Genomic DNA, 15,652 nt, shown 5'->3' with positions numbered 1-15,652 from the left:
TTAAAACTGTGATTACACAAGAATTACAGCTGCTTTCAGAGGGAGATTGCAGCCCTTTGTTAGTGTGGCGTTAGCGAAGCAGCCAACCCTCGTTTCAGAGAGCAGCTGTGTGTGTGTGTGTGTGTATGTGTGTGTGTGTGTGTGTGCGCGTGTGACGAGGTAAGCCATCATTCCATAAGAAGAAAGGGGCCATATCGGTGTTGAACGACGTCGTGACTCTAGTCTGATTAATCACTAGCCCTGAGTGAATCACATTGGAGGAAATCTACTAATCTACTTCCGGGTTGGAGCGAGCGGTCGCATTCACACTTCGGCCCGCAGGTAGTATAACTCTTCTTTACATTTCATTATAGTACAACGGTTTGATTTGTCTAATCTTAGCAATTTCTTCTTAGCTAGCTACATAGCCGTCTTTGTATCAAAGATAATTGCGTAATTATCGTATTTCGTCGTCCTAACGTAGTCTACACTGCTATCTGCCCAGCAGCTAGCCAGCTAGCCAGATAGCAAACGTCCACTGTCTACCGAATAGCAGCACTGTAAAAACTATTACACTCAACTGAACGACTTGATTAGTGTAGTGTTAGCTAGCTACATAGTTGTCTTTGCTGTCTTCGTATCCAAGATAATTGTGTAGTTTAGAGCGTGTAGTCTTAGAGTGATTATCTTAATTTACCGAGGTTAGCTAGCCAGCTATTTGTCGTCCTTAACGTAGGAGACACTGCTAGCTAGCCAACGTCTACCGAACAGAACTTCCTCACTCAACAACCCGGTCGCATTCCGCTTCGCTCCACAGGTAGTATCACATTTTCATTTCATTTCATTACAGTACAACGGTTTGATTTGTTTGATCGTAGCTAGCTACATAGCTAGCTACATAGCCGTCTTTGTATCAAAGATAATTGTGTAGTCTAGAGCGATTTTCTAGGTTAGCTAGCCAGCTATTGTCGTTCTTTTAACGCAACGTAACGTAATCAACACTGCTAGCTAGCCAGCTAGCCCCCGAATAGCAGCACTGTAGAAACTATCACACTCAACGGAACGACTTGATTAGTGTAGTGTCAACAACGCAGCCACTGCCAGCTAGCCTACAAAGTCAACAACGCAGCCACTGACAGCTAGCCTACTTCAGCAGCACTGTATCATTTTAATCATTTTAGTCAATAAGATTCTTGCTACGTAAGCTTAACTTTCTGAACATTCGAGACGTGTAGTCCACTTGTCATTCCAATCTCCTTTGCATTAGCGTAGCCTCTTCTGTAGCCTGTCAACTATGTGTCTGTCTATCCCTGTTCTCTCCTCTCTGCACAGACCATACAAACGCTCCACACCGCGTGGCCGCGGCCAACCTAATCTGGTGGTCCCAGCGCGCACGACCCACGTGGAGTTCCAGGTCTCCGGTAGCCTCTGGAACTGCCGATCTGCGGCCAACAAGGCAGAGTTCATCTCAGCCTATGCCTCCCTCCAGTCCCTCGACTTCTTGGCACTGACGGAAACATGGATCACCACAGATAACACTGCTACTCCTACTGCTCTCTTCGTCCGCCCACGTGTTCTCGCACACCCCGAGAGCTTCTGGTCAGCGGGGTGGTGGCACCGGGATCCTCATCTCTCCCAAGTGGTCATTCTCTCTTTCTCCCCTTACCCATCTGTCTATCGCCTCCTTTGAATTCCATGCTGTCACAGTTACCAGCCCTTTCAAGCTTAACATCCTTATCATTTATCGCCCTCCAGGTTCCCTCGGAGAGTTCATCAATGAGCTTGATGCCTTGATAAGCTCCTTTCCTGAGGACGGCTCACCTCTCACAGTTCTGGGCGACTTTAACCTCCCCACGTCTACCTTTGACTCATTCCTCTCTGCCTCCTTCTTTCCACTCCTCTCCTCTTTTGACCTCACCCTCTCACCTTCCCCCTACTCACAAGGCAGGAAATACGCTCGACCTCATCTTTACTAGATGCTGTTCTTCCACTAACCTCATTGCAACTCCCCTCCAAGTCTCCGACCACTACCTTGTATCCTTTTCCCTCTCGCTCTCATCCAACACTTCCCACACTGCCCCTACTCGGATGGTATCGCGCCCGTCCCAACCTTCGCTCTCTCTCCCCGCTACTCTCTCCTCTTCCATCCTATCATCTCTTCCCTCTGCTCAAACCTTCTCCAACCTATCTCCTGATTCTGCCTCCTCAACCCTCCTCTCCTCCCTTTCTGCATCCTTTGACTCTCTATGTCCCCTATCCTCCAGGCCGGCTCGGTCCTCCCTCCCGCTCCGTGGCTCGACGACTCATTGCGAGCTCACAGAACAGGGCTCCGGGCAGCCGAGCGGAAATGGAGGAAAACTCGCCTCCCTGCGGACCTGACATCCTTTCACTCCCTCCTCTCTACATTTTCCTCTTCTCTCTGCTGCTAAAGCCACTTTCTACCACTCTAAATTCCAAGCATCTGCCTCTAACCCTAGGAAGCTCTTTGCAACCTTCTCCTCCCTCCTGAATCCTCCTCCCCCTCCTCCTCTCTGCAGATGACTTCGGCAACCATTTTGAAAAGAAGGTCGAAGACATCCGATCCTCGTTTGCTAAGTCAAACGACACCGCTGGTTCTGCTCACACTGCCCTACCCTGTGCTCTGACCTCTTTCTCCCCTCTCTCCAGATGAAATCTCGCGTTTGTGACGGCCGGCCGCCCAACAACCTGCCCGCTTGACCCTATCCCCTCCTCTCTTCTCCAGACCATTTCCGGAGACCTTCTCCCTTACCTCACCTCGCTCATCAACTCATCCCTGACCGCTGGCTACGTCCCTTCCGTCTTCAAGAGAGCGAGAGTTGCACCCCTTCTGAAAAACCTACACTCGATCCCTCCGATGTCAACAACTACAGACCAGTATCCCTTCTTTCTTTTCTCTCCAAAACTCTTGAACGTGCCGTCCTTGGCCAGCTCTCCCGCTATCTCTCTCAGAATGACCTTCTTGATCCAAATCAGTCAGGTTTCAAGACTAGTCATTCAACTGAGACTGCTCTTCTCTGTATCACGGAGGCGCTCCGCACTGCTAAAGCTAACTCTCTCTCCTCTGCTCTCATCCTTCTAGACCTATCGGCTGCCTTCGATACTGTGAACCATCAGATCCTCCTCTCCACCCTCTCCGAGTTGGGCATCTCCGGCGCGGCCCACGCTTGGATTGCGTCCTACCTGACAGGTCGCTCCTACCAGGTGGCGTGGCGAGAATCTGTCTCCTCACCACGCGCTCTCACCACTGGCGTCCCCCAGGGCTCTGTTCTAGGCCCTCTCCTATTCTCGCTATACACCAAGTCACTTGGCTCTGTCATAACCTCACATGGTCTCTCCTATCATTGCTATGCAGACGACACACAATTAATCTTCTCCTTTCCCCCTTCTGATGACCAGGTGGCGAATCGCATCTCTGCATGTCTGGCAGACATATCAGTGTGGATGACGGATCACCACCTCAAGCTGAACCTCGGCAAGACGGAGCTGCTCTTCCTCCCGGGGAAGGACTGCCCGTTCCATGATCTCGCCATCACGGTTGACAACTCCATTGTGTCCTCCTCCCAGAGCGCTAAGAACCTTGGCGTGATCCTGGACAACACCCTGTCGTTCTCAACTAACATCAAGGCGGTGGCCCGTTCCTGTAGGTTCATGCTCTACAGTCCTCTACAGGACAGCGGAGTCAATCACCACCTTCCGGAGACACCTGAAACCCCACCTCTTTAAGGAATACCTAGGATAGGATAAAGTAATCCTTCTCACCCCCCCCTTAAAAGATTTAGATGCACTATTGTAAAGTGGCTGTTCCACTGGATGTCATAAGGTGAACGCACCAATTTGTAAGTCGCTCTGGATAAGAGCGTCTGTTAAATTACTTAAATGTAAATGTAAAAGGAAAAACAGTAGCATTGAACAGATGAGTAAGGATTACAAAAGCATCCTGAGATGACAAACATCCCTGTTACCTATACCATCTTTACAAGGTAGTGGGCTTCCCATAAACCAGCCTGGAGGGCTCACTCTGTATGTCAGGGATAGGTATCACTCGATCAGAGTGGAATAAAACATACCCATCACTGAAAATGAACACATTTCACTGCACCTATCTGGTGTATGTGACAATAAAAACATGTATTATTATTTATTATATCAATAATTTGCCTTTACATTACTTCAAGAGCAGTTTCCTGCATTATTGTGCAGCAACAAAGATAGCGCCAACGGATAAGAGCGACATCTTACGAGTTCCAACCTGACTTAGTGACCTTTTCGTATTTATCTTTACTTTGTTTCGTAGAGAAAGTTCATACTATTATCACATATGACCGCCATGCAATTCTGGACAGATAAACAGTTGCTTATCTCAATTTCGACTATCATATCCGACTTCAACTCCGATTCAGCTGTTCCCTTGTTCATACTGGACCCCATTCCTTGGCTGCATGGGCAACAAAACACTGCAGGCATAGACGTGGCAGACGAGCCGTTATCCTTGTGAGACTGAGACGAATAGACTATCGACCATCACTCCCCTCCGTTCTATTGGCAAATATCCAGTCACTCGAGAATAATATGGATGAGCTTCATTTGAGAGTCTTCCATCAGAGAGATTTGAAAAGCTGCGATATTATATGCCTTGCAGATACGTGGCTGGATGACCATGTATGTAGAACTCAGTGGTTTCTCCAGGCAGCGGCGCGATCGGACGAATGTGGCCTCAGGCAAATCCAGGGGGGGAGGGGTGTGTCTCTTCATAAACATCAACTGGTGTGCTGCTTCCAGTGAGAAGGAAATCTATAGCTTTTGCTCACCAGATATAAAAACCTCATGGTAAGCTGCAGACTCTTATCTACCAAGATAATTCTCATCTGTAATTATCACAGTTGTCTACATCCCTCCACAAACCAACACCACTTTGGCACTCAACGAACTGTATGGTGCCATAAACAAACATGAAACTGCTCACCCAGAGGCAGCGTTTCTGGTGGGCGGAGACTTTAACGCAGGGATACAACAGTTCTACTTAGGGTTGCAAAATTCTGAAAACTTTCAGTAAATTCACTGTTTTCACAAAACTCTAGTTTTGCGGATTTCCTGCTTATTCCCTCCTGATTCTGGATTTCCTGCTTATTCCCTCCTGATTCTGGATTTCCTGCTTATTCTCTCCTGATTCTGGATTTCCTGCTTATTCCCTCCTGATTCTGGATTTCCTGCTTATTCCCTCCTGATTCTGTATTTCCTGCTTATTCCCTCCTGATTCTGTATTTCCTGCTTATTCCCTCCTGATTCTGGATTTCCTGCTTATTCCCTCATGATTCAGGGAGACCTCCAACTGGGATTTTAAGAAAACCAGGGAATTTAATGAAAGTTCACCGAATTTTGCAACCCTAGTTCCACCTCACTTTTATCAACACGTCTTCTGCGACACAAGGCGCGCTAAAACCCTAAACCACTTTTATTCTACCCACAGAAACACATACAAGCCACTCCCTTGTCCTCACTTCAGCGAATCTGACCACAACTCTATTCTTCTGATTACTTATTATAAACAAAAGCTCAAACAGGAAGTACCAGCGACATGCTCAATACCAAAGTGGTTTGATGAAGCAGACTGTTTTGCTACTACAGGCTGGAATATGTTTCGGGTTTCATCTGATAGCATTGAGGAGTTTACCACACCGGTCACAGGCTTCTTCAATAAGTGCATAGATGATGTCGTCCCCACAGTGACTATATGAACGTATCAAAACCAAAAACCATGGATTACAGGCAATATCCACGCAGGGTTAAAGGTTAGAGCTACCGCTTACAAGGAACGGGACACATGGACGCATACAAGAAAGCCCGGTACAACCTCGGATGAGACATCGAAAATGCAAAAGGACAATATAGGAGAAAGGTGGAATCCTATTACACCGACTTCGATGCTTGTCGTATCTGGCAGGGCTAACAGACGATAACGTATTACAAAGGAAACCCAGTGAGATGCAGAACGCCCAAACGAGCTAAATGCCATTTATGCACACTTCGAGGAATACAACACTATGTCTTGCGTGAAATTCCCAGTACCGAGTCAATGTGCAAGAGTATGGAGTAATTGAGGTAGATGTACATATATGTAGGGATAAAGGGACTAGGCAACAGGATGGATAATAAACAGTAGCAGCAGCACTGTGATGAGTCCAAAGAGAATGCAAAAAGGATTCCAAGCTCAATTTCACTTCACACTGCCCTCTCCTACCTGGACAAGAGGGAAATGCTGTTCATAGACTACAGCTCAGTGTTCAACATCACATTCCCCTCCAAGCTGATTGTTTGTACAGATGAACATGGTACCTTCAGGTGTTTGGAAATTGCTCCCAAGGATGAACCAGACTTGTAGAGGTCTACAATTTTTTCTAAAGCCATGACATAATTTTCTGGAATTTCCAAGCTGTTTAAAGGCACAGTCAACTTAGTGTATGTAAACGTCTGACTGGAATTGTGATACAGTGAATTATACGTGAAATAATCTGTCTGTAAACAATTGTTGGAAAAATGACTCGTCATGCACAAAGTAGAAGTCCTACCCGACTTGCCAAAACTATAGTATTTTAACAAGAAATTTGTGGAGTAGTTGAAAATCAAGTTAATGACTCCAACCTACTCCAATGTAAACTTCTGACTTCAACTGTAGCTCCATTCTTGTGTATATTTATTCCTCGTGCTACTATTTATTTTATTATTATATATTTTTTAAATCGGCATCATTGGCAAGGGCTCGTAAACACGCATTTCAGACAGCCACTGGCAATTTATTTGTATTTTTTATTTAACCTTTATTTAACTAGGCAAGTCAGTTAAGAACAAATTGTTATTTACAATGACGGCCTACACCGGTCAAACCCGGACAATGCTGGGCGCCGTCCTACGGGACTCCCAATCACGGCCAGTTCCGATACAGCCTGGAATCGAACCAAGGTGTCTATAGTGATGCCCCAAGCACTGAGAAGCAGTGCCTTAGACCGCTGCACCATTCGGGAGCCCAGAAATACATACAGTATACTATACAGTATACTGATTTGATTATTGAAACTCAGAAGTTGAGAGAGACATCAAAGTGAGGGAGCACAATTTCACACTTCCATTTCAATTCATGCTGCTTACGTATGAAGTCTGTATCAAGGCCAAGGAGCATTTCAGCAGCCACTAAGGTGTTTACTTGGCAGGCAGAGAGGACCGACTTCTCTAACATCATTACTCAGATTAGATTTTGGACAGACTTAGCAACTGAGGGCATGCTTCACTTCTCTGTAAGGGCAGCTTGATTAGCTTTAGAATGCCACTATGTGCCACCAGAGATGGAAACATGAACAGAACTGAGTCCAATCCAGCTTGAGGAGGTTTGAAAGATGGGTGTGTGAATAAGAGAGACGCATACAGCCATGTACCTTATGGAGCATCTTAACATTGACTTTTTAGAGCTTAACTCATGAAGACAATACAGAAATACAATACAGCTATCAAAGGAGATCAATTGGGAGACAAATATGTGGTCTGGTGGCCATGCAACTAATTTCACATGCAATCTGTTTTACTCTACATGATACCAAAGTGGTATCTCTTGCTCTGCACAAGAAATGAAACTTCCTCCTCATTGAAAACCTGAGGATATCAATTGGATTGTTTCATTTCCATCACGGTAGGAGACAGAGCTGAGCCAGATGGAGACGTGCTGTACAGTTGGCCAACAGACAGAGAGAGAGGACCATGCATGCTGCTGTAGCCTGTCTGTCTCTCTGTCTGTCTCTCGGTCTGTCTCTCGGTCTGTCTCTCGGTCTGTCTCTCGGTCTGTCTGGAGGCAGCAACTGCAAGCCTGACCTTTGTGCTTCCCCTTCCTCTCCTTCTTGCCGCTGCCTGTCTGCGGGGTGGAGCTGGTCGATGCCTTGCCCTTTTTGGCTGAGCGAGGAGCCTGGTTGTCCGCTACCACCTTCACCTCCTCGTGTTCAGCTTCTTGCACTACGTACGGCACGGCAGGAGCCAGCGGACAGAAGGAGTTAGCAGGCAGGTGGGGGGAAATGATGAAGATAAAAATGAAGTAAGAGACTAAACAGAAGGGTACTGTCAGTTAAGGTTAGCCTATAGGGAAAGAGAAAGAACAGGTAAAGACAGAGTTAGCAGAGGACACTTTGCAAGGTTATAGGAAGCAGACACACAACAGAGGCGTTTCTCTTGCCTGGGTGAGAACACTGTTTATCGCCTCATGTCAAACAGGTCATGAATGTGCTAACTCTGTGAAAATTGCAAACGCACAGCATACAGCAACAACATGTTCCAGGATTAGATGATAACAAATGCATACTGTAGCTACAGTCCCTTGAAATTGGCACTTTGATTCTAACATGTTTATCTTAATCTTATCAACTGCTTGGTTGCCTTGGTTATTTCCCCTACAGCCTCCTCTGAATATCCAGTGGTATGTGTCTATTCTCGTAAAAATTCGGAGCCCAGATCCGTCACCGCGGAGACATTCACAGTCTCATTGTGGGAACCCATTTCTCTTCTAATTATTCCAAACAGCTTCAAGGGAAATAATAGAGCAAATGCTTCAAAAGCTCAGAGCAGAGAGAGATGGAGAGACCTGTATTCATGACCTGAAGTTACAGTTAGCATATATGGTAACTAACAACTGGTAGGCCTACATACTCTGTTTCAGATAAACATGAGCCTGGAGTCAGTTTCTGAACTAGGTTCAATTAAATCTGTTTAGTCCACCTAAAATATTCTGTTAACAATGTCACCCTATATTTGGGGTGGTCAATAATTTACAAATATTTTCCAGGTTTTTCTGCTTTATGATTTATCTACTGGATGCTAATCTGATTTATAGCAGAAGAAACATGCTATTTACAGTGGCAAGAAAAAGTATGTGAACCCTTCGGAATTACCTAGATTTCTGCATAAATTTGTCCTAAAATTTTATCTGATCTTCATCTAAGCCACAACAATAGACAAACACAGTCAGCTTAAACTAATAACACACAAACAATTTTACATTTTAATGTCTTTATTGAACACACCGTGAAAACATTCACAGCGCAGGGTGGGAAAAGTATGTGAAACTTTGAATTTAATAACTGGTTGACCCTCCTTTTTGCAGCTATAACCTCAACCAAACATTTTCTGTAGTTGTGGATCAGACCTGCACAGCAGTCAGGAGGAATTTTGGATCATTCCTCTTTACAAAACTGTTCCAATTCCGTAATATTCTTGGGATGTCTGGTGTGAACCGCTCAACGTCATGCCACAGCATCTCAATCGGGTTGAGGTCAGGACTCTGACTGGGCCACTCCAGAAGGAGTATTTTCTTCTGTTGAAGCCATTCTGTTGTTGATTTACTTCTGTGCTTTTGGTCGTTGTCCTGTTGCATCACCCAACTTCTGTTGAGCTTCCGTTGGCGGACAGATAGCCTTACATTCTCCTGCAAAATGTCTTGATAAACTCATTTTTCCGTAAATGATAGCAAGCTGTCCAGGGCCTGACGCAGCAAAGCACAAACCATGATGCTCCCGCCACCATACTTTACAGTTGAGATATGAAGTTTTGATGTTGGTGTGCTGTGCCTTTTTTTTCTCCACAAATAGTGTTGTGTGTTCCTTCCAAACAACTCAACTGTAGTTTCATCTGTCCACAGAATATGTTGCCAGTAGCGCTGTGGAACATCCAATTGCTCTTTTGCGAACCTCAGACGTGCAGTAATGTTTTTTTGGACAGCAGTGGCTTGTGGTGGTTCATTTCTTTACTATCAAATGAGGAGAGACAAACTTATCACACAAGTCAGAGTTGTACTTAAACCATATGATTTTTCAATGAATCCAGATAGGGTACGTAAATAAAAGCTGGAATATGAAACAGCATTTCCACTTAATACTGAACTTAACCTTTCGTGGATATTATCTGAAGGATATACTGTAGATGTGGAAATGCACACAGTTTAAGATTAATCAGATGGAAATACGAAAGGTACAGAGAACACGTAATCCCTCTTAGTGAGTGTTGAATTGATTCTTAAAATAGAGCCAAGAAAATGTGAGTTCTAAAGAGAGAAAAGACATGGGTTAATCTAAGGATGGTGAAAAATAAGGACAGGAGAGAGAGGGATTCTATTTTTATCAAGACCAAACAGTGCGTATGCTTCCTTCACTAACAGTGTAGAGCCATCAGTGTGTTGTTAAGCATAAGGTATGAATCAAGGGACTCTCTCCATGTTTGCTGCTGTACTGAATGAGCTCAAAGGCATCTTTTTGACATCTTTGGAAGGATGTGGCTGAGATTGCAACGGGAAATATTCGGAGAAGTTCAAAGCTTCCGTGTCTTCTGTGTATAGCAGGGTCTGTTTGACTAGTGTCGGAGGGGAATATTTTCATCAGGATGTACACTCACTGAAGGAAGATGAATCATATACTTTGTATTGACAACACTCCGCTCATATGCACTAAGCTGTTTCTGGAGCTTTCATATTCAGTCATCTCAAAATGTTTTGGCACGCATTATGAAGGTGATGTAAAAAAGACTAGAAAATAAATACTGAGCTTTAAGAATAAATTATAATATTCTATAATAATACAATTGTTCAGAGAAAAATATTTTGTTTAACAAGTGATTAAAGAAAATCTCCAAAAGATAGGTGTCGGAATCCTTGGCACCACCTGTTTTCAATACTTTGTGAGGATAATGGCACTTAGCTTTCTTCTTTAATGTTTTATGAGACTGGACCCAACACATTGGGAGGGATCTTAGACCATTCCTCCATACAGAATGTTTTCAGATCATTGACATCCTTCGTCTGCGCTTATGGACTGCCCTCTTCAATATAAACCACAGGTTTTCAATGGGGTTCAAGTCACAGCCCCATAAAATCAAAGATCCACTACCATATTTTACAATAAGTATGAGGTTATTTTCTGCATACCACTAGTGTGTGTGGCTGAAGAGCTCTGTCTTCGTCTCATCTGACCATAGCACCTGATTCCAATCCAAGTGTCAATGCCTTTAGCAAACTCCAGGCATTTGCATTTGTTGGTTGCTCTCAATAAAGCCATTTTTTATGTCAACCTTTCCAAATGGCCTATTGGCATGGAGGTGGCATCTAATTGTAGATTTGGAGACCCCAATATGCGACCAAGTTCTGTATTTGTCCAACTGTGGCCCTTGGACTTTACTGCCTCCTGAACCATCTTCCTCACTGTGCGTGGGGACAAGCTACAAATTTCCTCTACCAGGCAAGTTTACCACGGGTTCAATGGTTTTAAAGTTCTTCATTGTTGCCCTAATAGTGAATAGGGTGCCATTCGAGACACAGCCCTGGTAATAGGGTCCTGGTGGTGAAAGGATCCTGGCTGGCTCTCTTACCGTGGTAGATGGTGCTCCTGTTGCTGCTGAGGTAAGACTCTACCAGGGGAGCCTGCTCCTCACACTGCTTGGTCCTGCGGGCACGAGACCGCCCGTCCACGTTGGACTGCACCATCAGAGGCTCCTGTCTCTTCTTCTTCTGCTTCTGCTCTAGGAGAGCTCGCTGAAAACACACACACACACACACACACACACACACACACACACACACACACACACACACACCTCAATGGTGTTCAATTATTCTGGTATTATTGACACATGCACACACTCACTCAAATATCTTCTAATAATGTATCATATATAATACATTAACATGGATAGACATTTTCTAACACTAATGGTTTACCTTCTCACACACACTCTTTTACAACTAACCTTGTGGGGACACCAAATTCTGTCCCATTCAAAATACATTTTTTCCCTAACCCTAACATTAACCCCAAAACCTAAACCTACTCCTAACCCTAACATTAACCCCAAAACCTAAACCTACTCCTAACCCTAACACTAAATCCCCTAGAAATTGAATTTGACCTTGTGGGGAGTAACACATTTGTACCCAGATGGTGAAATTGTTGTTTGTTTACTATTCTTGTGGGGACTTCTGGTCCTGAAACACACACACACACACTGCTTCCTCACTGTAACAAGACACAAGACTGTGTCCTTGAGAGAAGAAATGTGTCTGTGCGCTCTGGCCCTCCAATCACCTGAGCTACAGTAGATTAAAGATTGATTACTGGACAAACATGTGCATCTGTCCAGCTTGCAATCATGCCACAGTCCAGCATAAATTACATTTCTGCTCGTCATCATACGATGAGATGAGCTACAGAACACCCTATCAAGGACAAGATCATTGGGACATGAGTTTGACCTCTGCCTGACTGTGTCTGCTACATTTCCTTCACCTGTAGGTGGGTGACTGCCTTCATTTTTATTTTATTTTTTACCATTTCCTGAAGAGGAACCAGGCTAGTTGACAGACGTGTCTTATAACAGTTCTATTTAATCATTTAAATGCTTTGCAAGAAGAAATGATTTCCCTAATAATCTTGTTTACCTGATGGGATTTTGATAAACGCACATCACCACCAATCAAAATAAACGTTCTACCACAGTGACCATGTTATTTTTTGGGAAGCGTATTTGATTCTGAGTTCTGACATAATAAAGTTTGTATGTGAAAATTCTAAGATGCATAATTTCCAAACTCATTTTACTCTGACATTCACATAGAGGGAAGCTTGCGCTGCTAGTGCTGAAACATGCGCAGATCCAATACACCACTGCAGTTGACGTAGCCTACGTCGGCTGACATAGCAGCGCAAGCCAATCACAGAATGTGACAACAAAACTGAAGTGAATCTGGCCAGGTGGATGTTAGTGGTGGAAAAAGTGGCCGGTTGTCATACTTGAGTAAAAGTAAAGATAACTTAACAGACAATTACTCAAGTAAAAGTGAAAGTCACCCAGTAAAATACTACTTGAGTGAGTAAAAGTCTAAAAGTATTTGGTTTTAAATATACTTAAGTATCAAACATAAATGTAATTGCTAAAATACACTTAAGTACCAAAAGTAAAAGTATAAATCATTTAAAATTTCTTATATTAAGCAAACCAGATGGCATGATTTTCTTGTATTTTGAATTTACACTCCAACATTTACACTCCAAAACTCAGACGTAACTTACAAACGAAATATTTGTGTTTAGTGAGTCCCCCAGATCAGAGACAGTAGGGATGACCAGGGATGTTCTCTTGAAGTGCGTGAATTGGACCATTTTCCTGTCCTGGTAAGCATTCAAAATGTAACGAGTACTTTTGGGTGTCAGGGAAAATGTATGGAGTAAAAAGTACATTATTTTCTTTAGGAATGTAGTGGAGTAAAAGTTGTCAAAAATATAAACAGTAAAGTACAAATACAAAAAAAAAAAAACTTAAGTAGTACTTTAAAGTATTTTTACTTAAGTACTTTACACCACTGGTGGATATCAAGATTTTAATTAACCGCACAGTGTGACATGTAATATTCGTAAAATACTGACTCCTATGTCCAGTGTGGGAAGGCCTTTAAATCACACGACTGACCAAAGATAAGCCTGAACCATCAGCTGCAGAAGTGACCAGTATATGAACTCTCTAACATGATTCACCCACTGGCACACACAAACCAAAAATTAATATAACCTCTTCTTTTCTCACACAAATCCTTTATCCTTATCCGGTAGTTTAGTAGAATCTGTGTCTTTGCACAAATTCATTATCCTACTTTCACACTAAATAATTACTTTCCTTTTCCCACATGAGCCAATTTAATTTATGTCATAATCCTAATTTTGAGCAGTCACAAACTTTTTAACATCCTGTAAAAGCCAGCTCTCCTGAGTTCACTGAGTGTTAGAGCTCCACACCCTCAGAGTTCAAAAACAGAGAAAGCAAGAAGAGTTGCTTCAAACCTCTGCATAGCACAGTCTCAGAAGCACCTCAGGAGCACCAAAATAGAATGTCTTCTGCTTCTGTAATTAATGTTTCAGGACCACTGCCCCAATCTGTTTCTCCTCAGCTCTATCACCCCTCTCTGGCAATGTGGAAATCTACATTAAGTATTACTACAGCTTGGGTATCCCTTCCATCCTGCTGCAGTCAGCAGTCATCTGAGATTATGTAAGTTTACAAACAAAGGGAGATCCCAAGGCTGGAAGCTCATCAAATATTGAGAGAATCCCAGATGAAGCAGGAACACCACTAGACTGTACTCTGCTGTACTATTCTCTGCTGTACCAGTACAGAGTGCCCTTAATCTAAACCCATGTCTGTGTCCCAGTTCTCCACCCCTTTGCCTAAGTGGGCACTTGCACACTTCCTGTAATGAATCGAAAAGTATTTGATTGGTGTATCGTTGGCTAGAGGGAGTTTCCAAGATAGGAAGTGTGCAAGTGCACACTTTGGGAAAAGGATGGAGAATTGGGATTGTGTCATTTAGCCCACCACTTCAGCCATGACCAGAACACAACGTCTCAGCACACTCTAGCAGTGAGTGTGGAGGAGGAAGCCTGAACTAAGTTAACCAGGAGGAACCATGGGAGGAGCTGTCCAAAACACCACCAGTCACTGTACAGTGAAATAACCAACTAATAAGTTATCTCCTCTTCCTACTCTGCCTCCTCTCTCTCCACTAACAAGATGTTGTCAATGCCTGACAGTGCATGTACAGCCAGGAGGTTACCAAGAAATTCACAATTTGAAAAGCATGTGAGGTGAATAACCAACATGTGCCACATTTTGGACCTAAAACAAAATCGTTACAGCATCAGGACTGGTTATGCAACTTGCTACAGTAACTCCTGACATTTCGATGAACAGACTTTACAGGATTGAAGCTGGATGTGGATGCTGCTTAAGGAATACTGTTGCTTGGGTACCTGTCTCGGTAATGCAGTATGAATATCCATACCCAATTTGATATTCAAACAATGGTTTGTTCAGCAGGGACACCACACTATGTGAAGAAAAACAGAGAAAGGGTCTATCTTTCTTTTGCACAGAATATCTTGACAATTTCTTTTGTATGTTCTTTTTCTTTTGTGGAAAAGCAGTACATTTAATATTATGTTCTTTAACAAACAATTCCTTTAAAACAGACCTACTCTGAGAATAAAATGCAAAAGTGTTACGGTTACAGTAGATGGAAGGTTGGTTTGAGCTTTCCTTCAGTCTTCAGTGTTTGCCAAATTGATGCAATCACAGGCTCCTTAAGTACTATAGCAAGAACACACGATGGAGGTCATACTGTACATGTCATGCTGAACAACCTTACAATGCATTTCCACATAACTCATTGGGGGCGATGAAATTACAGAGCCCCATTCATTTTCAATGGAGGGAAGTGAACGAGGGGAACGTTGGGCAATACGAGCATGGGCGAGGGAGCATGAACAGGGCGGGACCAAACTTGGGGCAAGCTGAACTTTATGATAATACTTGGCAATATCGCAACGTTATGGACATATCAAAGCTCACTATAGCTTCCAGCCCCTACTGGATTGGCTGTTGATAACTAGCACTACCTAGCCTGCTTGCTAGCACCCACATGAGGGAGAAGCTAGAGTGGATAAACAAATTATTGTGTTATGTGGAAATCCCCTCTTAGCCTCAGATCCTTGTGTCTTCATATGCAAAGCAGCTGAGCAATAATGGTAATTCTGTCCTCAGCTATTGAGTGACCAAGCCATGGGAGTTTCATGATAGACTCACAGTA

The 15,652-nt window shown here is 43.6% G+C and overlaps 1 protein-coding gene across 1 annotated transcript in view; it reads right to left on the bottom strand.

The window, feature by feature from the left end:
- The window catches only part of LOC115112447 (tubby protein homolog), a 107,506-nt gene that overhangs the window by 18,954 nt on the left and 72,900 nt on the right, over nt 1-15,652 (bottom strand). Inside the window, exons 3-4 of the mRNA XM_065012575.1 lie at nt 11,389-11,551; nt 7,858-8,097 (exon numbers count right to left, since the gene is read on the bottom strand). Of these exons, the coding sequence (XP_064868647.1) occupies nt 7,858-8,097; nt 11,389-11,551 (403 nt within the window). The remainder of the gene's footprint in view (nt 1-7,857; nt 8,098-11,388; nt 11,552-15,652) is intronic.

This window comes from Oncorhynchus nerka, linkage group LG28 (assembly GCF_034236695.1).
Source record: "Oncorhynchus nerka isolate Pitt River linkage group LG28, Oner_Uvic_2.0, whole genome shotgun sequence".
Taxonomy (NCBI): Eukaryota; Metazoa; Chordata; class Actinopteri; order Salmoniformes; family Salmonidae; genus Oncorhynchus; species Oncorhynchus nerka.
Note: the sequence above shows the minus strand (reverse complement) of the source record. Positions and strands in the feature narration are given on the sequence as shown.